We start from the raw sequence: 13,077 nt of genomic DNA, 5'->3' as shown, positions 1-13,077 counted from the left end.
ATCAGTCCTCTCTTCGCTGCAAACCTTGGCGTGTCAGCATTTGGCTTGCTGTGCGTCAAAGGAGCCTCTTCTACCTCGTCAGTTTTTCTCTACTGGGTCATTCTCCATCAGACCACAAACGTCTGGTCATTTATTCCTTCTTAAAAAACCATTCTGTCAACCCCGCTTATCCTGCCGGCTCCTGCTCAGATCTCAGCTTTCCTTGAAGCTAAGCTCCATAAAAAGTCATCTACACCTGCTGTCTCTAGCTCGTCTGCTCCCGTTCTCTCCCCCAAACTACTCCACTCAGGTGTTAACCCCCATCGCTCAACCAAAATTGCTCTGGGCAAGATCACCGGTACTGAATCCAAGTTGCTGAATCCAAAAGCGAATGTTCAGGCTCCTCTCACGTGGCCGAGCAGCAGCATTTGTCAGAGCCGACGGCTTCCCCCCGTTACACCCCTTCTTAACCTGTCTTCTGAAATACCCGGCTCACTGCTTACTCCTATTCATTCTCCAAACTTGATGGATTCTTTGCCTATGTTCTACCGTGCTGCTGGCACAGTGAGGGCACAAGGGAGTCTAGATGCCAAGCACCAAAACGTTACATTTGATGGAAGATTTTTTTCTATCAACTACGTTACCCTTTGCATACTCCTGCGCTGAGCTGTTGCTCCTCCTGGCCGTAGAGGCAGCACCTGGCAGAGGGACGGCGGCCGCAGCGGGTGCCCCATGGGGGACCCAGCAAGGGGGAAAGGGCAGAAATGCTGTACCATCGCTTCTCGCTTAGCTGGATTATTAATTCCCACAGCCTCCTAACTGCTTTCTCTGCGTCCCTCCTTACCCTGTTCTCAACATAGAGCAAGTCAGATCCTGTTACTCGTCAGCTGAAAACACTCTAACTACTTCCCATCCCACTCGGAGTAAAACCCCAAGTCCTTACTATGGTTTGTAAGGTCCCGCTCGAATGGACCCTCTCTGTACTCGTCCCTACCACTCTCCCCCCACTCCTGCTCCAGCCAGCTGGGCTCTCTGCTGACCCTCAAGCATCCCACCTTCAGCCTTCGCACCTGCCCTTCACCCTGAAACATGCCCCCAGGTTGTCACCTGGCTGTCGCCCTTAACCTTTGTCAAACCTTGTTTAGATGTTGCCTCTTCAAGAAACCCTGCTTTCCTCCTACCCTCAGGACCATCCTCACCCCTACTCTTTTTGTTTTCCCCTTAGCCTGTCATCTTCTGATACCCTATTATGGTTTACTTATATTTATTGTCTGCACCCCCCAGCCCCAAGAGCCTAGGAGGGCACCTAGCACATAACATGCACTCAAATATTTCTTGACTACATGAATTTCTAGGAATGACCGTGTCTTTGATCAGATTATCAAAGAGTTTTGTGCTCCAAAAACCATTTAAAAACTAAAAACATTTCCAAGGACTAAAGCTGTTTGAAACAAACTAAGCCCTTGTCCCAGTCCTCAAAGAGCCTTTCTGAGCAGGGTCACAGCAACAGATCCAAATATATGTTGCCCTTGGCTTTTCCCAGTCCCCCCACCCCGACTTGGCAGTGTTGGGGATCCCCTCCTCCCTTGAATGCCAGCTGGGCAGCAGCTTCCAGCCCCCGTGAGAGTGCTTCCCCAGCAGCAGCACAGACAGGAGAGAGACCATGAGCTTTACCACTCAAGTGGGCACTGTATGTAGAGTATGTGCTGGGATCAACAAGAACAGCAGTAAATACAGAAGAAAAAATAACGATCTTTGAAATGACAACAAACGGGGCACATTATCTAAGCACTAACACCTACGGAGGCCGCTGCTTAGGCTCTGGTGGGCAGCTCCTCAGGAGAGAGAGGCCGACTTCTTTCCAGGCTGCCTCATCTTCAGGCCTTGTAACTTTTCATCTTTCAGCGCTTTCAAGAATTTATCTGCAGGAGAGCAAAACAAACTTAGCTGTAGGAGACATAAGGGCTTTTTCTAACACTTCCAAAGCAAGCTTCTGGGAAGCAATTGTGTGCTCCCTACATGAGCCCCAAACCCATTATGACCCAAGGTGGGTGAGGGGAAAAAAACCCTAACAGCCAAAACACGTCAAAGTGGAGAATAGGTGGTTGAGAAATCCAGGACTCAGAAAAGCCCAAGTATTCCTGGAGTTTTCTTCCCGAGGATGTGAGGAAGGAGACATTACAGGGTGCCTGATGAATTGGGGACCATTCCTATGGCCACATGGACCTAAACATGTCTGTTATTTCACAATAATGGGGATGGTCTTTCTAGAACCATCTGCCCTTTTCCAGTGGTCAGGGGCTAGCCTTAGCCAGACAAGGTGTTGGGAAGGACAAAATCTGTGGAACAGCCTATGGCTGTTTGGTCCATCTGGGAGCAGAATATTCTACAGTGCAGCTTGGTCCTTCTGGGAGTAGAATTGGGTTTAACAACTTTACTCTCTAACATCAAGGACTCAAGTCTGCGCAGCAGAGGAATCCTGCCCACATCAGCACAGCTGGTCTGCCCAAGACTTCAGACCTTAGACCAGACGGCAGAGGCAAGGACCCTGGTGAAAGGGCGGCCAGGGGTCACAGGAGGCTACCTTCCAGCAGTGAGAAATTGAGGATGCCCAAACTCCTCAGTGAACATCCTTGGGCCTTCTGGGTCTTACACTTCCCCCTACAGATCAACTGACCCTCACCTACTTCCCCCTCCTCCCATTGAGGACCCCAGTTTAAGATAAACACTAAAAGTCAGGTCTCTAGAGACAGGGGCTGTGTGTCTCGGGAGGGGGTGGGGGGGCGGTGTGCGAAACTCCAGGGTGTTAGTATCACTGTGCAGGAGGCTTAAAGTTCAACTTGAGGGTTGTGATGGACAGAGTTCCAGGTTTAGAGGCTCAGAGTCCAGACTAACAAAAGGGCTCAGGACGGAGGGAGGCTGGAATTTGGGGCAAAGGGGGCCGTGAAGTCCAGATTTATGGTGGGCAAAGGAATCGGTTGAAATCCAGGATGGAGTGTCTGGGTTCTGAGGGGATCGGTTTGGGATCAGGGATTCCTGGAAGCTGGAGTCTGAGCCCAAGGCCACACTGAGGGTGAGGGGCTCAGGGGGCATGGAGCCAAGGAGGGAGCAGAGGCAGGGTAAGGGTGGGCTCGGCCGAGGTTACACACAGCGCTGGGAGTCGAAGCCGTCCCCAGTGATGGTGAGCAGCTCCAGCTCCTTAATCCGGATCTCCAGCTCGCACAACTCCTCGGGATGGGAGGCAGAGGCTAGCCGGGGGGTCGTGGGGCCGGGGGCCAGGGGCGAGACAGCCACCTCGGGCCCCGGCTGTGGCGAGTAGAAGAAGCGCAGAGGCTCGTAGGGGATGGAGGCCAGGCCGGAGGGCCAGGGCGGGGGACAGGGGCGCTCACTGGGGGAACCCAGGCCAGGCGGCGGTGGCGGCAGGGGCGCTGGGGCAGGGTGCGCCTGGGGCAGAAGCTGGCTCCCAGTCGCCCCGCCCGCCGGCGCCCCTCCCGCCTTCAGCGGCACGAAGAGCTTCTTCCAGATGTTGAAGTCGCTGAGCGGGGACGAGGAGATGCCGCGGTCATAGAGGGACGGGAAGTAGAGGGGCGGGGCCGGCCGCTGGCTCCTCGTGGGGCTCTGGCTGCCGCGCCGCCCCTTCGGCATCTTTTGAACGGGAAGGTGAGTGGGAGGAACCCCGTGCCGGGAGACGCGAGCCCTGGCCCCGAGTCACCCTGGTTCTGAGGTTCCACAGGCCACGCCCCGAGGGAGAGCGGCCCCCACCCTTTCGCCCGGCCCCGCCCCAAACAATCAAGATTCTAAAGCCCCGCTGGCCACGCCCCAGAATATGACCACGCCCACCGACGCGCCCCTAGAGTGAGAAAGGCCAGCGGAGTAGCTGGAAAGGGAAATCCCGCACGTACGCCCTGATGTGCGACCCGTCCCCTCCGGGCGCTCCGCCAACATCCTCGACGACAGGTTCGGGTCCTCCAGATCCCGCCCCACGACTCCTCCTACCGCCCCTAAATTCCGCAAGCCTCACAACCGAGCTACTGCACCCCTGGCGCCTGCTCTCGCATCCCGCCATAACTTCATGCAAAAGTAGGAAGCTGGGAGCTGGTCAGAACTCCGAGGGAAAACTTTCTTGTCTTCCTCTCCTTCTATAGGGAGAAAAAAAATTCCTAGAAACTTGCCCCCTGCCCCAGCAGACTTCCCTTACCACTCCTCATTGCAAAGAAGTTTAGGGACAGGAGTGTCTGACTTTTCCTCCTTTACAACGGAAGAAGAGGGTAGATGGGAATGGCTGTTAGAGCCAACCCATGTTTCTACCAAATTTCCCAGTGTTGTGGACGATTCTGGAAGAAAGGGACCCTGGTATGGATTTGGAATAGATCTGAACTAGGTGTCTTCAATGAAATGTAGTTTAGTTCTCTTCCGAACATTCATTATCAGGAGCTAACAGGCAGTAAACGAACCACCAAAAGGAAATCCTGCAGAATGGCCCTCGAACAGCTCAGCTCTTCTTTACGGTGTCTTGGACATACTGTCCAAGGGACATGCCCAGCTCATATAGATGAGTAGCCTGTACTAATCATAGACTGAGGGTGAGTAAATTTCCTTGAAAACGTCTGCCTAATGATATTGATGTAAATGAACAAAGATGGGTGGGGGCCAGTTTAGACTGTTGGCCAGTCAAGATCTGAGTCAGTACCAGCTCCACTAGCAAATGCTGTGTGTGTGTGTGTGTGTGTGTGTGTGTGTGTGTGTGTGTGTGTTTGGCAGCAAAGCAGAGAGAATCAGATATCCAAGATGGACAAGTTGCTTGACTTCTAAGATGGCTTTCTGTAAAATAAAAATAAGAGAACCAGGCTGCCTCATAGGGTTGTTTGTGATAATCAGATGGAAGACAGAATAGTGTGTGTGAAGCACTTGTAAACTTAGAAACTCTGTCCAAATGTAAGGAGCAGCAACCCCCACTGAGGGGCTTGTCTGAAGCTGAGAAGATTTTCCTCCCCACACTTACCTGTAAGCTCCTTGAGGGCAAGGGTCCAGCTCAAGGATCCTATAATGCTGAGCATATAATAGGATTCAATAAATATTTGGACACTTTTAAAACAGTGTTATGTGTTGTTGGAACTGAAGGGGATCACAATATACCACCCCCAAATATGCCACTTTGGCATAAGAATTATTTTAAGTTGGCAATTGAAAAAAGCAGACACAGGAGGAACTTCCTCCTCTCCTTTTATGGCCTAAAAGCAGGCCATAAATTTCCCTTTGTAAAGGTAACAAAATTTCCTTTGTAAAGAAAATAAATTTCCCTTAGTGAAGGTGTCCCCAACTCCCTCTCCCGTGCCAGGAAGAAGAGATGACCCTTATTACTGGAGATGGCACTAACTTGAGCCTGCATAACAGACCTTACCAAACAACCCTTGTCTTCCATAAGTTTCCCCTGTATACTTACCTTCCCACCATTTACCTAGAAATTAAAAGGCCTAGAAATCCAAACCCCTTTCCCTTTGTCTTATCATTTGTTCGCAATTTAACACCCTTTGTTGAAATGGTTTCTGAGCTCTCAAGCCTAAGCACTTCTTTGGGTTTTCATTACTTTTCTGTAAGGCCCACATATGCATACATAATAAATCTTTTCTCCTGTTAATCTGTCTTTTGCTACTTTAATTCTCATGACCCAGCTACTGAACCTAAGGGAGTTGAGGAAAAGTTTTTTTTTTCCATTCCTACAGTAGTAGGAACCATAGTAGTGGTAAGAACCAGGGTTTGGGACTCAGGCCTGGGACTGAGCCCTGGATCCACTATGTATTTGGCTGTGTAGGTTGAACCTTTCTGAACCTGTTTTTCATCTATATAATGGGACTAGTAATGGTACCTAATTGCTTGGATTGGCAAGATTAAATGAGACAATCTAAGTACCTGGCCGTAATACCTACTCAGTAAATGTTAGCACTTGTTATTACCTATTGAAGATCCTTAGAATGGAAAGAGATTTTGCATTATGTTTTTTATAGTTTATTTTTATTAAACTATATTATTTACTACTACTAATATTATTAAATAATAAAATAATATGATTAAATAATATTATTAAACTATTATTTTTAATTAATTTATTTATTTTTGGCTGCGTTGGGTCTCTGTTGCTGCACACGGGCTTTCTAGTTGCAGCGAGCGGGGGCTGCTCTTTGTTGCGGAGCATGAGCTCTAGAGCACGGGCTCAGTAGTTGTGGCGCACGGGTTGCTCCGCGGCATGTGGGATCTTCTCGGATCAGGGCTCGAACCCGTGTCCCCTGCATTGGCACACGGATTCTTAACTACTGCGCCACCAGGGAAGCCCACGTTATGTTTTTTAAATGATGTGATATAATCACATGTTTTTACTTGTATTTATCCATTCAAAGAGAAAAACCTTCCAGATGTTTTTTCTTAACCCCAAGATAATCTAAACAGATTTGATACTGGATGGCTTGCTTATAACACAGTTGTATGAGACAATGGGTTAAAAAGGTTGTTTCCTCTAACAACCACACTACAAGAAAACTCAGGCGCCATAATGAACAAACACTGAGATAAACCCCAGTTTGGAGGTGAAGTCCATATGGGGTCATAACAAACCATGGTAGTTAAGGCAGAACCCTACCGATTATTTCTGCAAACAAAGGTCCGGGAAATTCAAGTCGCTAATGAAAAGATGAGCAGGCTTGCATGCATTTTAAACAGAACTCTTCTCTCCCTGCGGTCTAAAGGTCTTGTATCACCTGCCTCTTCCCCCAAATCTCCATTAAGTGCCATCCTGTTGGGACTTGAGGGACACAATTCCTAACACACCTGCCCCCTGCCTGCATTTGGAACCAACTGAGAAAGACACACACGAGGCCTTTTTTGCTGCTAAAGGTCAGCTGGAGGATGCTGCTATCGGTCTGGCAGCCAGGTGGGCTTCCTGATACTGCACCTCTCAGGTGAGCTCACCCACGCTGCGCAAGGCCCTCTGGGAAAACCACAGGCCTCGTGTGCAGGGAAGGGGCCTTTACCGGCACAGTGAAGAGCTGGCCAAGAACCGACCTGGTCCTTTCTCCAAACTCACTAAGCAGGGCAGTCCTTCCTCCACTCTCTGGAGAAGAGGGGCCAGGAGGGTCACTCTTAAGAATCATGACGCTGCGGGATGTAAGTTCCTCCCAACACTCTGATTTAAATTTTCTATTTAACCCAGGCTGCCTCTCTGCAGTTGGGGTTTGTAATTTTCCATTGCCACAGCCCTCTCCAGAAGGTCCTGGGAGTACCTGGGGTGCTGTTCACCTGGTTCTCTCCGTCATGGGACTGCTGGAGATGGTACAGAAAGCCTCCCCTGGGAGTCCCCTTCCCCTCCATCACTCTAACTCTGCATCTAGACACACTGCTGGCCGTCACATCTTCACTAGGGTCTCTGCCTCTTGAGGGGTGTGTCACGATTTGCCACGCCTGCCTTGGCTCTGGGTGGCTTTTAGGGACATGCAGTGTTTGTGGCTTGGAATACAACAGCGTTTTTTATGAAGAGAATGTTTGTGTCCCACCCAAATTCATATGCTGAAATCCTAACTCCCAGTGGGAGGGTATTAGGAAGTGGTTAGGGCATGAAGAAAGAGCCCTCCTGAATGGGATGAGTGACCTTAGAAAAGAGAGCTCCCTTGCCCCTTCCGCCACATGAGGGCACAGGAGACAGCCACCTATGAACCAGGAAGTGGGGTCTCACCAGACACCAAATACACTGTAGCTGTGATCTTGGACTTCCCAGCATCCAGAACTATGAGAAATAAATGTTTGTTGTTTAAGCCACTCAGTCTATGGTATTTTTGTTATAGCAGCCTGAACCAACTGAGACAAGAGTTGTGTCTGAATCAGGACCCCTTGTGACTCTGCGAAAGTCATGCCACCTCCCTGATCCTCCATTTTCTGACCTATAAAATGAAGATAATATCTACATCCCAAGGTTGGTGTATTTGATGAAAATATGTATAAGCAGTACCTGGGACACATCACGGGTGCTCAATGAGGTGTGACTATGATTAGTATTCAGTTACACATGGATTCCTTAATTCAGCATTAGGTCCTGGTAAATTGATGAGAAAAATGGAGCAGGGGATCTCTCCTCGAAAATCAAACCCACTCCAGATTGAAAAGCCCTACACCCTAGAAGCTGATTCCCTGTTGTCCTGCTGAAGACAGTGGTAGTGAAACCGCAGAATGCGTTTCGGGACTTAGTAGAGCATAGGTTCTCCTGTCTTGGCACAGAATTCAGTGAGAGGCAGAGTGACAGGTAAGGAAAGAGTTTATTAGTAAAGGATGCTTGTGAGAAATACAAGCTGGCAGGCAAGGGAGTGACACCCTGAGAACTTAGTGGGCTACAGTTTTATAATCAAAGGAAGAGTGGAGAGGGGGAGAAGAACACCTTCTTCCTCATTCTTCAGTAAACATCAAGCTTCCATCATTAGCTCCTCCTCCACAGCAGGGCGGGGGGGCGGGGTTTCTTGTCCCTACATAGTCAACCCGGAACTGTCATGGTGCTGTGGAAGTGAGCAAAAAGGTGGTAACATATAGTAAGATATGGTAAATCATCTCAGGTTTCAGTATAATGTCACCTTTCTCCTATATTTCTGCTCTTAGTACAAGCAGATAAATCCCCTTCTCAAGGACGATTAACTTGCTGACTTCAAGGGGCGTGATGTAGGACTCATTCCACAATTGTTTTATTGTTTGGGGACATGTCTCATGCTTCTGTGGTATGGTTTTTTTGCCAAGCAAGTCTGTGTGGTTTTGTTGCTAGGCAAGCCTGCTTGGTTTCGTTGCTAAGCAAGCCTGCTTTCTTGAGTGATCATGAACTTACAGGGGTCTTCCACGCTGTTCTTTCTATTTAAGATCCCCTTTGGGATGAACTATTTAATCACCTACTTTGTCCCTTTACTCTGTCCCTATAGTAGTAAACACATAAAGAGAGGCTACTGCGTGCCAGGTACTTGTCTTCACTAATTTCGTCTTTCTAACAACCCCTAGAAGTAGGTGATGTTATCCCCATTTTCCAGGTGAGGAAACTGAGGCACACAAGGTTAAGTAACTTACCTGAGGTCCTGTGGTTGGTTAGCGTCAGAGCTAGTGTTCCACACGGGCAGGCTGGCTCCAGTGCTCAGTCTCTTCACCACTCCCTGCTACAGCCTCCCAACTGTTCTCTCAGCCCGCAGGCGAGGCCACCCTCCTGCCTTCTGGCTTCCCGTCCTCTTCCTGGCAGGGGGCTGGCTCTAACTGGAAGTTGTTTGTGCCACAGTTCAAGGGCCCAGCTATTCTGGGAAGCATGGAACAGTCTTTTCTTTATTACTCATTTGAAGTAACCATTGTGTTGGCCTGAACCTGGGCGTGGGTAGGGAGCAGGCATTCCCACCTCCCTTCCCAGCATCCACGATTTCAAGAAAGTTTCTAAACAATGCAGCCCAGCCCTTATTCTTGTTTCTCTTGGTGGATGTGTTCCTCTGCATTTGCAGAGTAAGTACAGTTTTTAATAAACTGAAGCCTGGGAGGTAGATTCCCTGGCATGGAGAGTACAGGGGTTTGGAAGATAAGAGCTGAGTCTAACCATCAACCAGCATGAACCAGCTATGCAAGCTTGGGTGAAATAATTGTCACTAACACTTATTGTCCACTTACTGTGTTTTCATGTATCCTGACAGTAACACTTACAGGGGTAGGTCTGTCAGAATTTTCTGTTCACAAGCAACGGAGGTTGATACTGAGGATTTACACAGAGGTCTGTGAGACAGCTCATGGAATTAAAAGCTTAAGAATTAGGTTTAGGGCTTCCCTGGTGGTGCAGTGGTTGGGAATCTGCCTGCCAGTGCAGGGTACATGGGTTCAAGCCCTGTTCCGGGAAGATTCCACATGCCCCGGAGCAGCTAAGCCCGGGTGCCTCAACTACTGAGCCTGAGCTCTAGAGCTTGCAAGCCACAACTACTGAGCCCACAAGCCACAACTACTACAGCCCATGCGCCTAGAGCCCGTGCTCCACAACAAGAGAAACCACCGCAATGAGAAGCCCTCGCACCACCACGAAGAGTAGCGCCCGCTCACCTCAACTAGAGAAAGCCCGCGCACAGCAATAAAGACCCAACACAGACAAGTATAAATAAATTTATTTAAAAAAAAAAAGAATTAGGTTTAGAAGGTGCAGAGACCAGGTAGGAGGAAGGAATCAGTAGCCTGTTCAGTGTGGCCAATGGGGTGGTAGATGCTATTGGCTGGCTATTCTCAATGACTGTTTTAAACCCTTTTCCCTCGTTGCCTTCCCCTACAGAGGCTGGAAACTGTGCCAGCCCCCGTGCAGCTAGGAGTAGCCATGAGACACAGTTCTAGTCAGAAGACATGAAGAAGGTACCTGGGAGCTTTCTGGGAAAGATTGCACTTTCCTTATAAGAGGGACAGAAACAACTGAAGCTTTCGCCTCATCTCCTTTGCCTGCCTAGAACCCAGATGCAATGCTGACACTTCTGCAGTCACTTTATGATCAGGAGGGAAAGACCAAAAATAGCACAAATATCCCAGCCCAGACATCACTGAGCAGCTAAAACAACGCTAGTGGCTGCCCACCTCCAGATTGTTTATGCAAGGAAACCAGACTCTATCTGATTAAACTACTCTAAATTGGGTTTTCTGTTACTTGTACCTTTCCTGAGACTCACAGCTTCAACCAAAAAATTTTTATCAACCCTTGCATAATTCCAGACTCAAATTCCCGGAGAGAACATGCCTGTCTTTTGGCTAGAGGAGGCGCAGTGGTTGGGACCAGTGGTTAGACCAACTTTATTAACAGTTCCACCAAGACTGCACTTAAAGGGTGAAAGTAATTCCCCAAAAGGTAATTATGGCTCTGTTACAAGAGGGAGGAGGAGAGATGCCGAGTGGCTAAAAGTCAAATGTCCTTTACTGTAGGTACCACTGTTACAACTGATGACGATACAGAGGCTCAGAGTGGTGAGGTAGTATGCTCAAGACCTCAGAGCTAGCCAGTGATAGAGGCATAAAAAGGACTCTTTACAACTATGCTGCATATGTATGCCTTTTAAGTAAAGGTCTGTTGCAGTTTAGGTTTTACTGTAAACCTAAACTAAAAAAAAAAAATCTCAAAGCTACTTTATTCACATAATATACGTATTATTTCCATTCCAATTTTTAGTGTACTCTTAACTGCTTCCTATAGCTCAGGGAGGAAGGGGTTTAGTTAGCAACTGTCAGTTAACCCTTCTCACTCGTAGTTGTCTTCATCAGGGATGTCTGGTTGCAAAGAACAGAAACTTTCTCAAACTAGTTCAAGCAATCTTACTGAATCCAAGGGCGAGTCACCTGGGCCCCACTGTCCCACTCAGTGAAATGGGCAGGGACTGTAGTTTGTAAACACTCTGATGGGTTTGGGTATAGGCAATACTATTGCATAGTTACTGAAAAAAATTAAATGAACTCATATAAATACAGTGCCTAGACTAGTGCTGGCACACGGTTAGGCCCTCAAGTTGTGACCCACTATGCTCCCTGTTCAAAAATTTGGAGCGGGTCCCATTTTGTCTACCCTTGTAGAGTTTACAAATTACAATGCTAAGTTCCAGTTCCGGTCATAGCACCGTAAGCCAACACTGCTCACATACAGGATCAGCATGCTGGGGTTGGCTAACTTGCACATGGCTGATAATAGCAAGGTGGGAAAAGCAGCACCCCCAGGGAAGCTGATCACAGGAAGGAAGCTCCCTACTCCACAATCAGAGTCTTGAGTTTCCCAGGTCAGTGCACTCGCCCCCTGTAGGGTTCATGCTGTCCCACCCCCTCTCCCAGAGGCTCTGGACTCCCCAGCTGCCAGGTGGGAAAAGAACATCCTTACCTACAAGGGATCCTTGTAGACACTGACCTGGAAGTTAAGTACTGTGGTCATTTATTTTATTCCAAAACAACATGTGCCTATGAATAGGAAGCTTTACATTTATTTAGATAAATAAACAGTTTATGGTGAATAATCCTCTAAGAAAATGTTAAAGATCATCTCTGGTCAGCTTCTACTTTGGTCAAAGCCAGAGGTTAGTAAACACACTGTGGTTCCCTGTAGATTCTGAGACCCCTGGAGCGTCAACAACCCTGTGCTCCAGGTAACCTACATTTTTATTATAGTCCACTTCCCACCTGCTGGACACTGCAGATGCATGGCCTCAAGCCTCACAACAATTCTCTGAGGTAGATGCAGGAAGCCAGAGCTCAGAGGTGTTCAGAAAACACGTCCAGGGACTTCCCTGGCGGTCCAGTGGTTAAGACTTCACCTTCCAATGCAGGGGGTGTGGGTTCGATCCCTGGTCCGGGAGCTAAGATCCCACATGCCTCACGGCCAAAAAACCAAAACATAAAACAGAAGCAGTATTGTAACAAATTCAATAAAGACTTTAAAGATGGTCCACATCAAAAACAGAAAAATCTTAAAAATAAATAAATAAAATAAACAAAAACTTGTCCAGAGACATAGCCAACTAGTGGAAGAGACAGGATCCGAATTGAGGTTCCCAAAGGCAAACTCCATGCACTTAACAGCTACTATCCTGAAACAAAATATTTACAAGAATCAGTGGGCCTTTTGAAACAGACTGGCAAACACAGTGTTTTGAAATTACCTCCTGTTTCTGGAAAGGTCTAACTAGGTATGTAAAGCTCACACCATTGGGTAATCTAACTGTCAGTAAAAGACAACTGTACTTAATATTTTCCTTTCTAAGAAAAGGCAGGAATTGATTCCTTCAAAGCACAAAGGCACGAGGGTCCCATTCCAGGTTTCTTTCCAGAGTCAGACTGGAGTACATGTAGAGCAGTACATTTAGGGCAGCTGAGTGGTTGACCTGGGGAATTGAGTGGGCACCCTAAACTTACCAACATATTAACTTGGTGACCTTGAGCAATTCAGCTAACTTCCCCAGATGAAATTTCCTCTTAAGCAAAGTGAGATAATGACAGTACGGATAAAAATACTCTGTAATGACCTATAAGGGAAAAGAATCTAAAAGAGTGGATATAAGTATATGTATAACTGATTCGCTTTGCTGTACAGCAGAAACT

The 13,077-nt window shown here is 47.9% G+C and overlaps 1 protein-coding gene across 1 annotated transcript; it reads right to left on the bottom strand.

Moving 5' to 3' along the window:
* Positions 1-1,648: 1,648 nt before the first annotated feature.
* On the bottom strand, positions 1,649-4,972 carry C9H11orf91 (chromosome 9 C11orf91 homolog). Its single transcript, XM_067749473.1, has 2 exons — positions 3,129-4,972; positions 1,649-1,901 (listed from the first exon to the last, which is right to left on the bottom strand). The coding sequence occupies exons 1-2, from the start codon at positions 3,622-3,624 to the stop codon at positions 1,816-1,818; spliced, it is 582 nt and encodes a 193-aa protein (XP_067605574.1). The 5' UTR covers positions 3,625-4,972; the 3' UTR covers positions 1,649-1,815.
* Between the last annotated feature and the right edge of the window lie 8,105 nt (positions 4,973-13,077).

The sequence above is a fragment of the Pseudorca crassidens genome, chromosome 9, assembly GCF_039906515.1.
Source record: "Pseudorca crassidens isolate mPseCra1 chromosome 9, mPseCra1.hap1, whole genome shotgun sequence".
Classification (NCBI taxonomy): Eukaryota; Metazoa; Chordata; class Mammalia; order Artiodactyla; family Delphinidae; genus Pseudorca; species Pseudorca crassidens.
Note: the sequence above shows the minus strand (reverse complement) of the source record. Positions and strands in the feature narration are given on the sequence as shown.

Bases quoted from the DNA above. Each gene is read 5' to 3' on its own strand.
- C9H11orf91 (XM_067749473.1), bottom strand. From the start codon at position 3,624: ATGCCGAAGGGGCGGCGCGGCAGCCAGAGCCCCACGAGGAGCCAGCGG. The intron at 1,902-3,128 runs GTGTGTAACCTC...GCTCTCCTGCAG, and splicing joins CGGCTTCGACTCCCAGCGCT to ATAAATTCTTGAAAGCGCTG.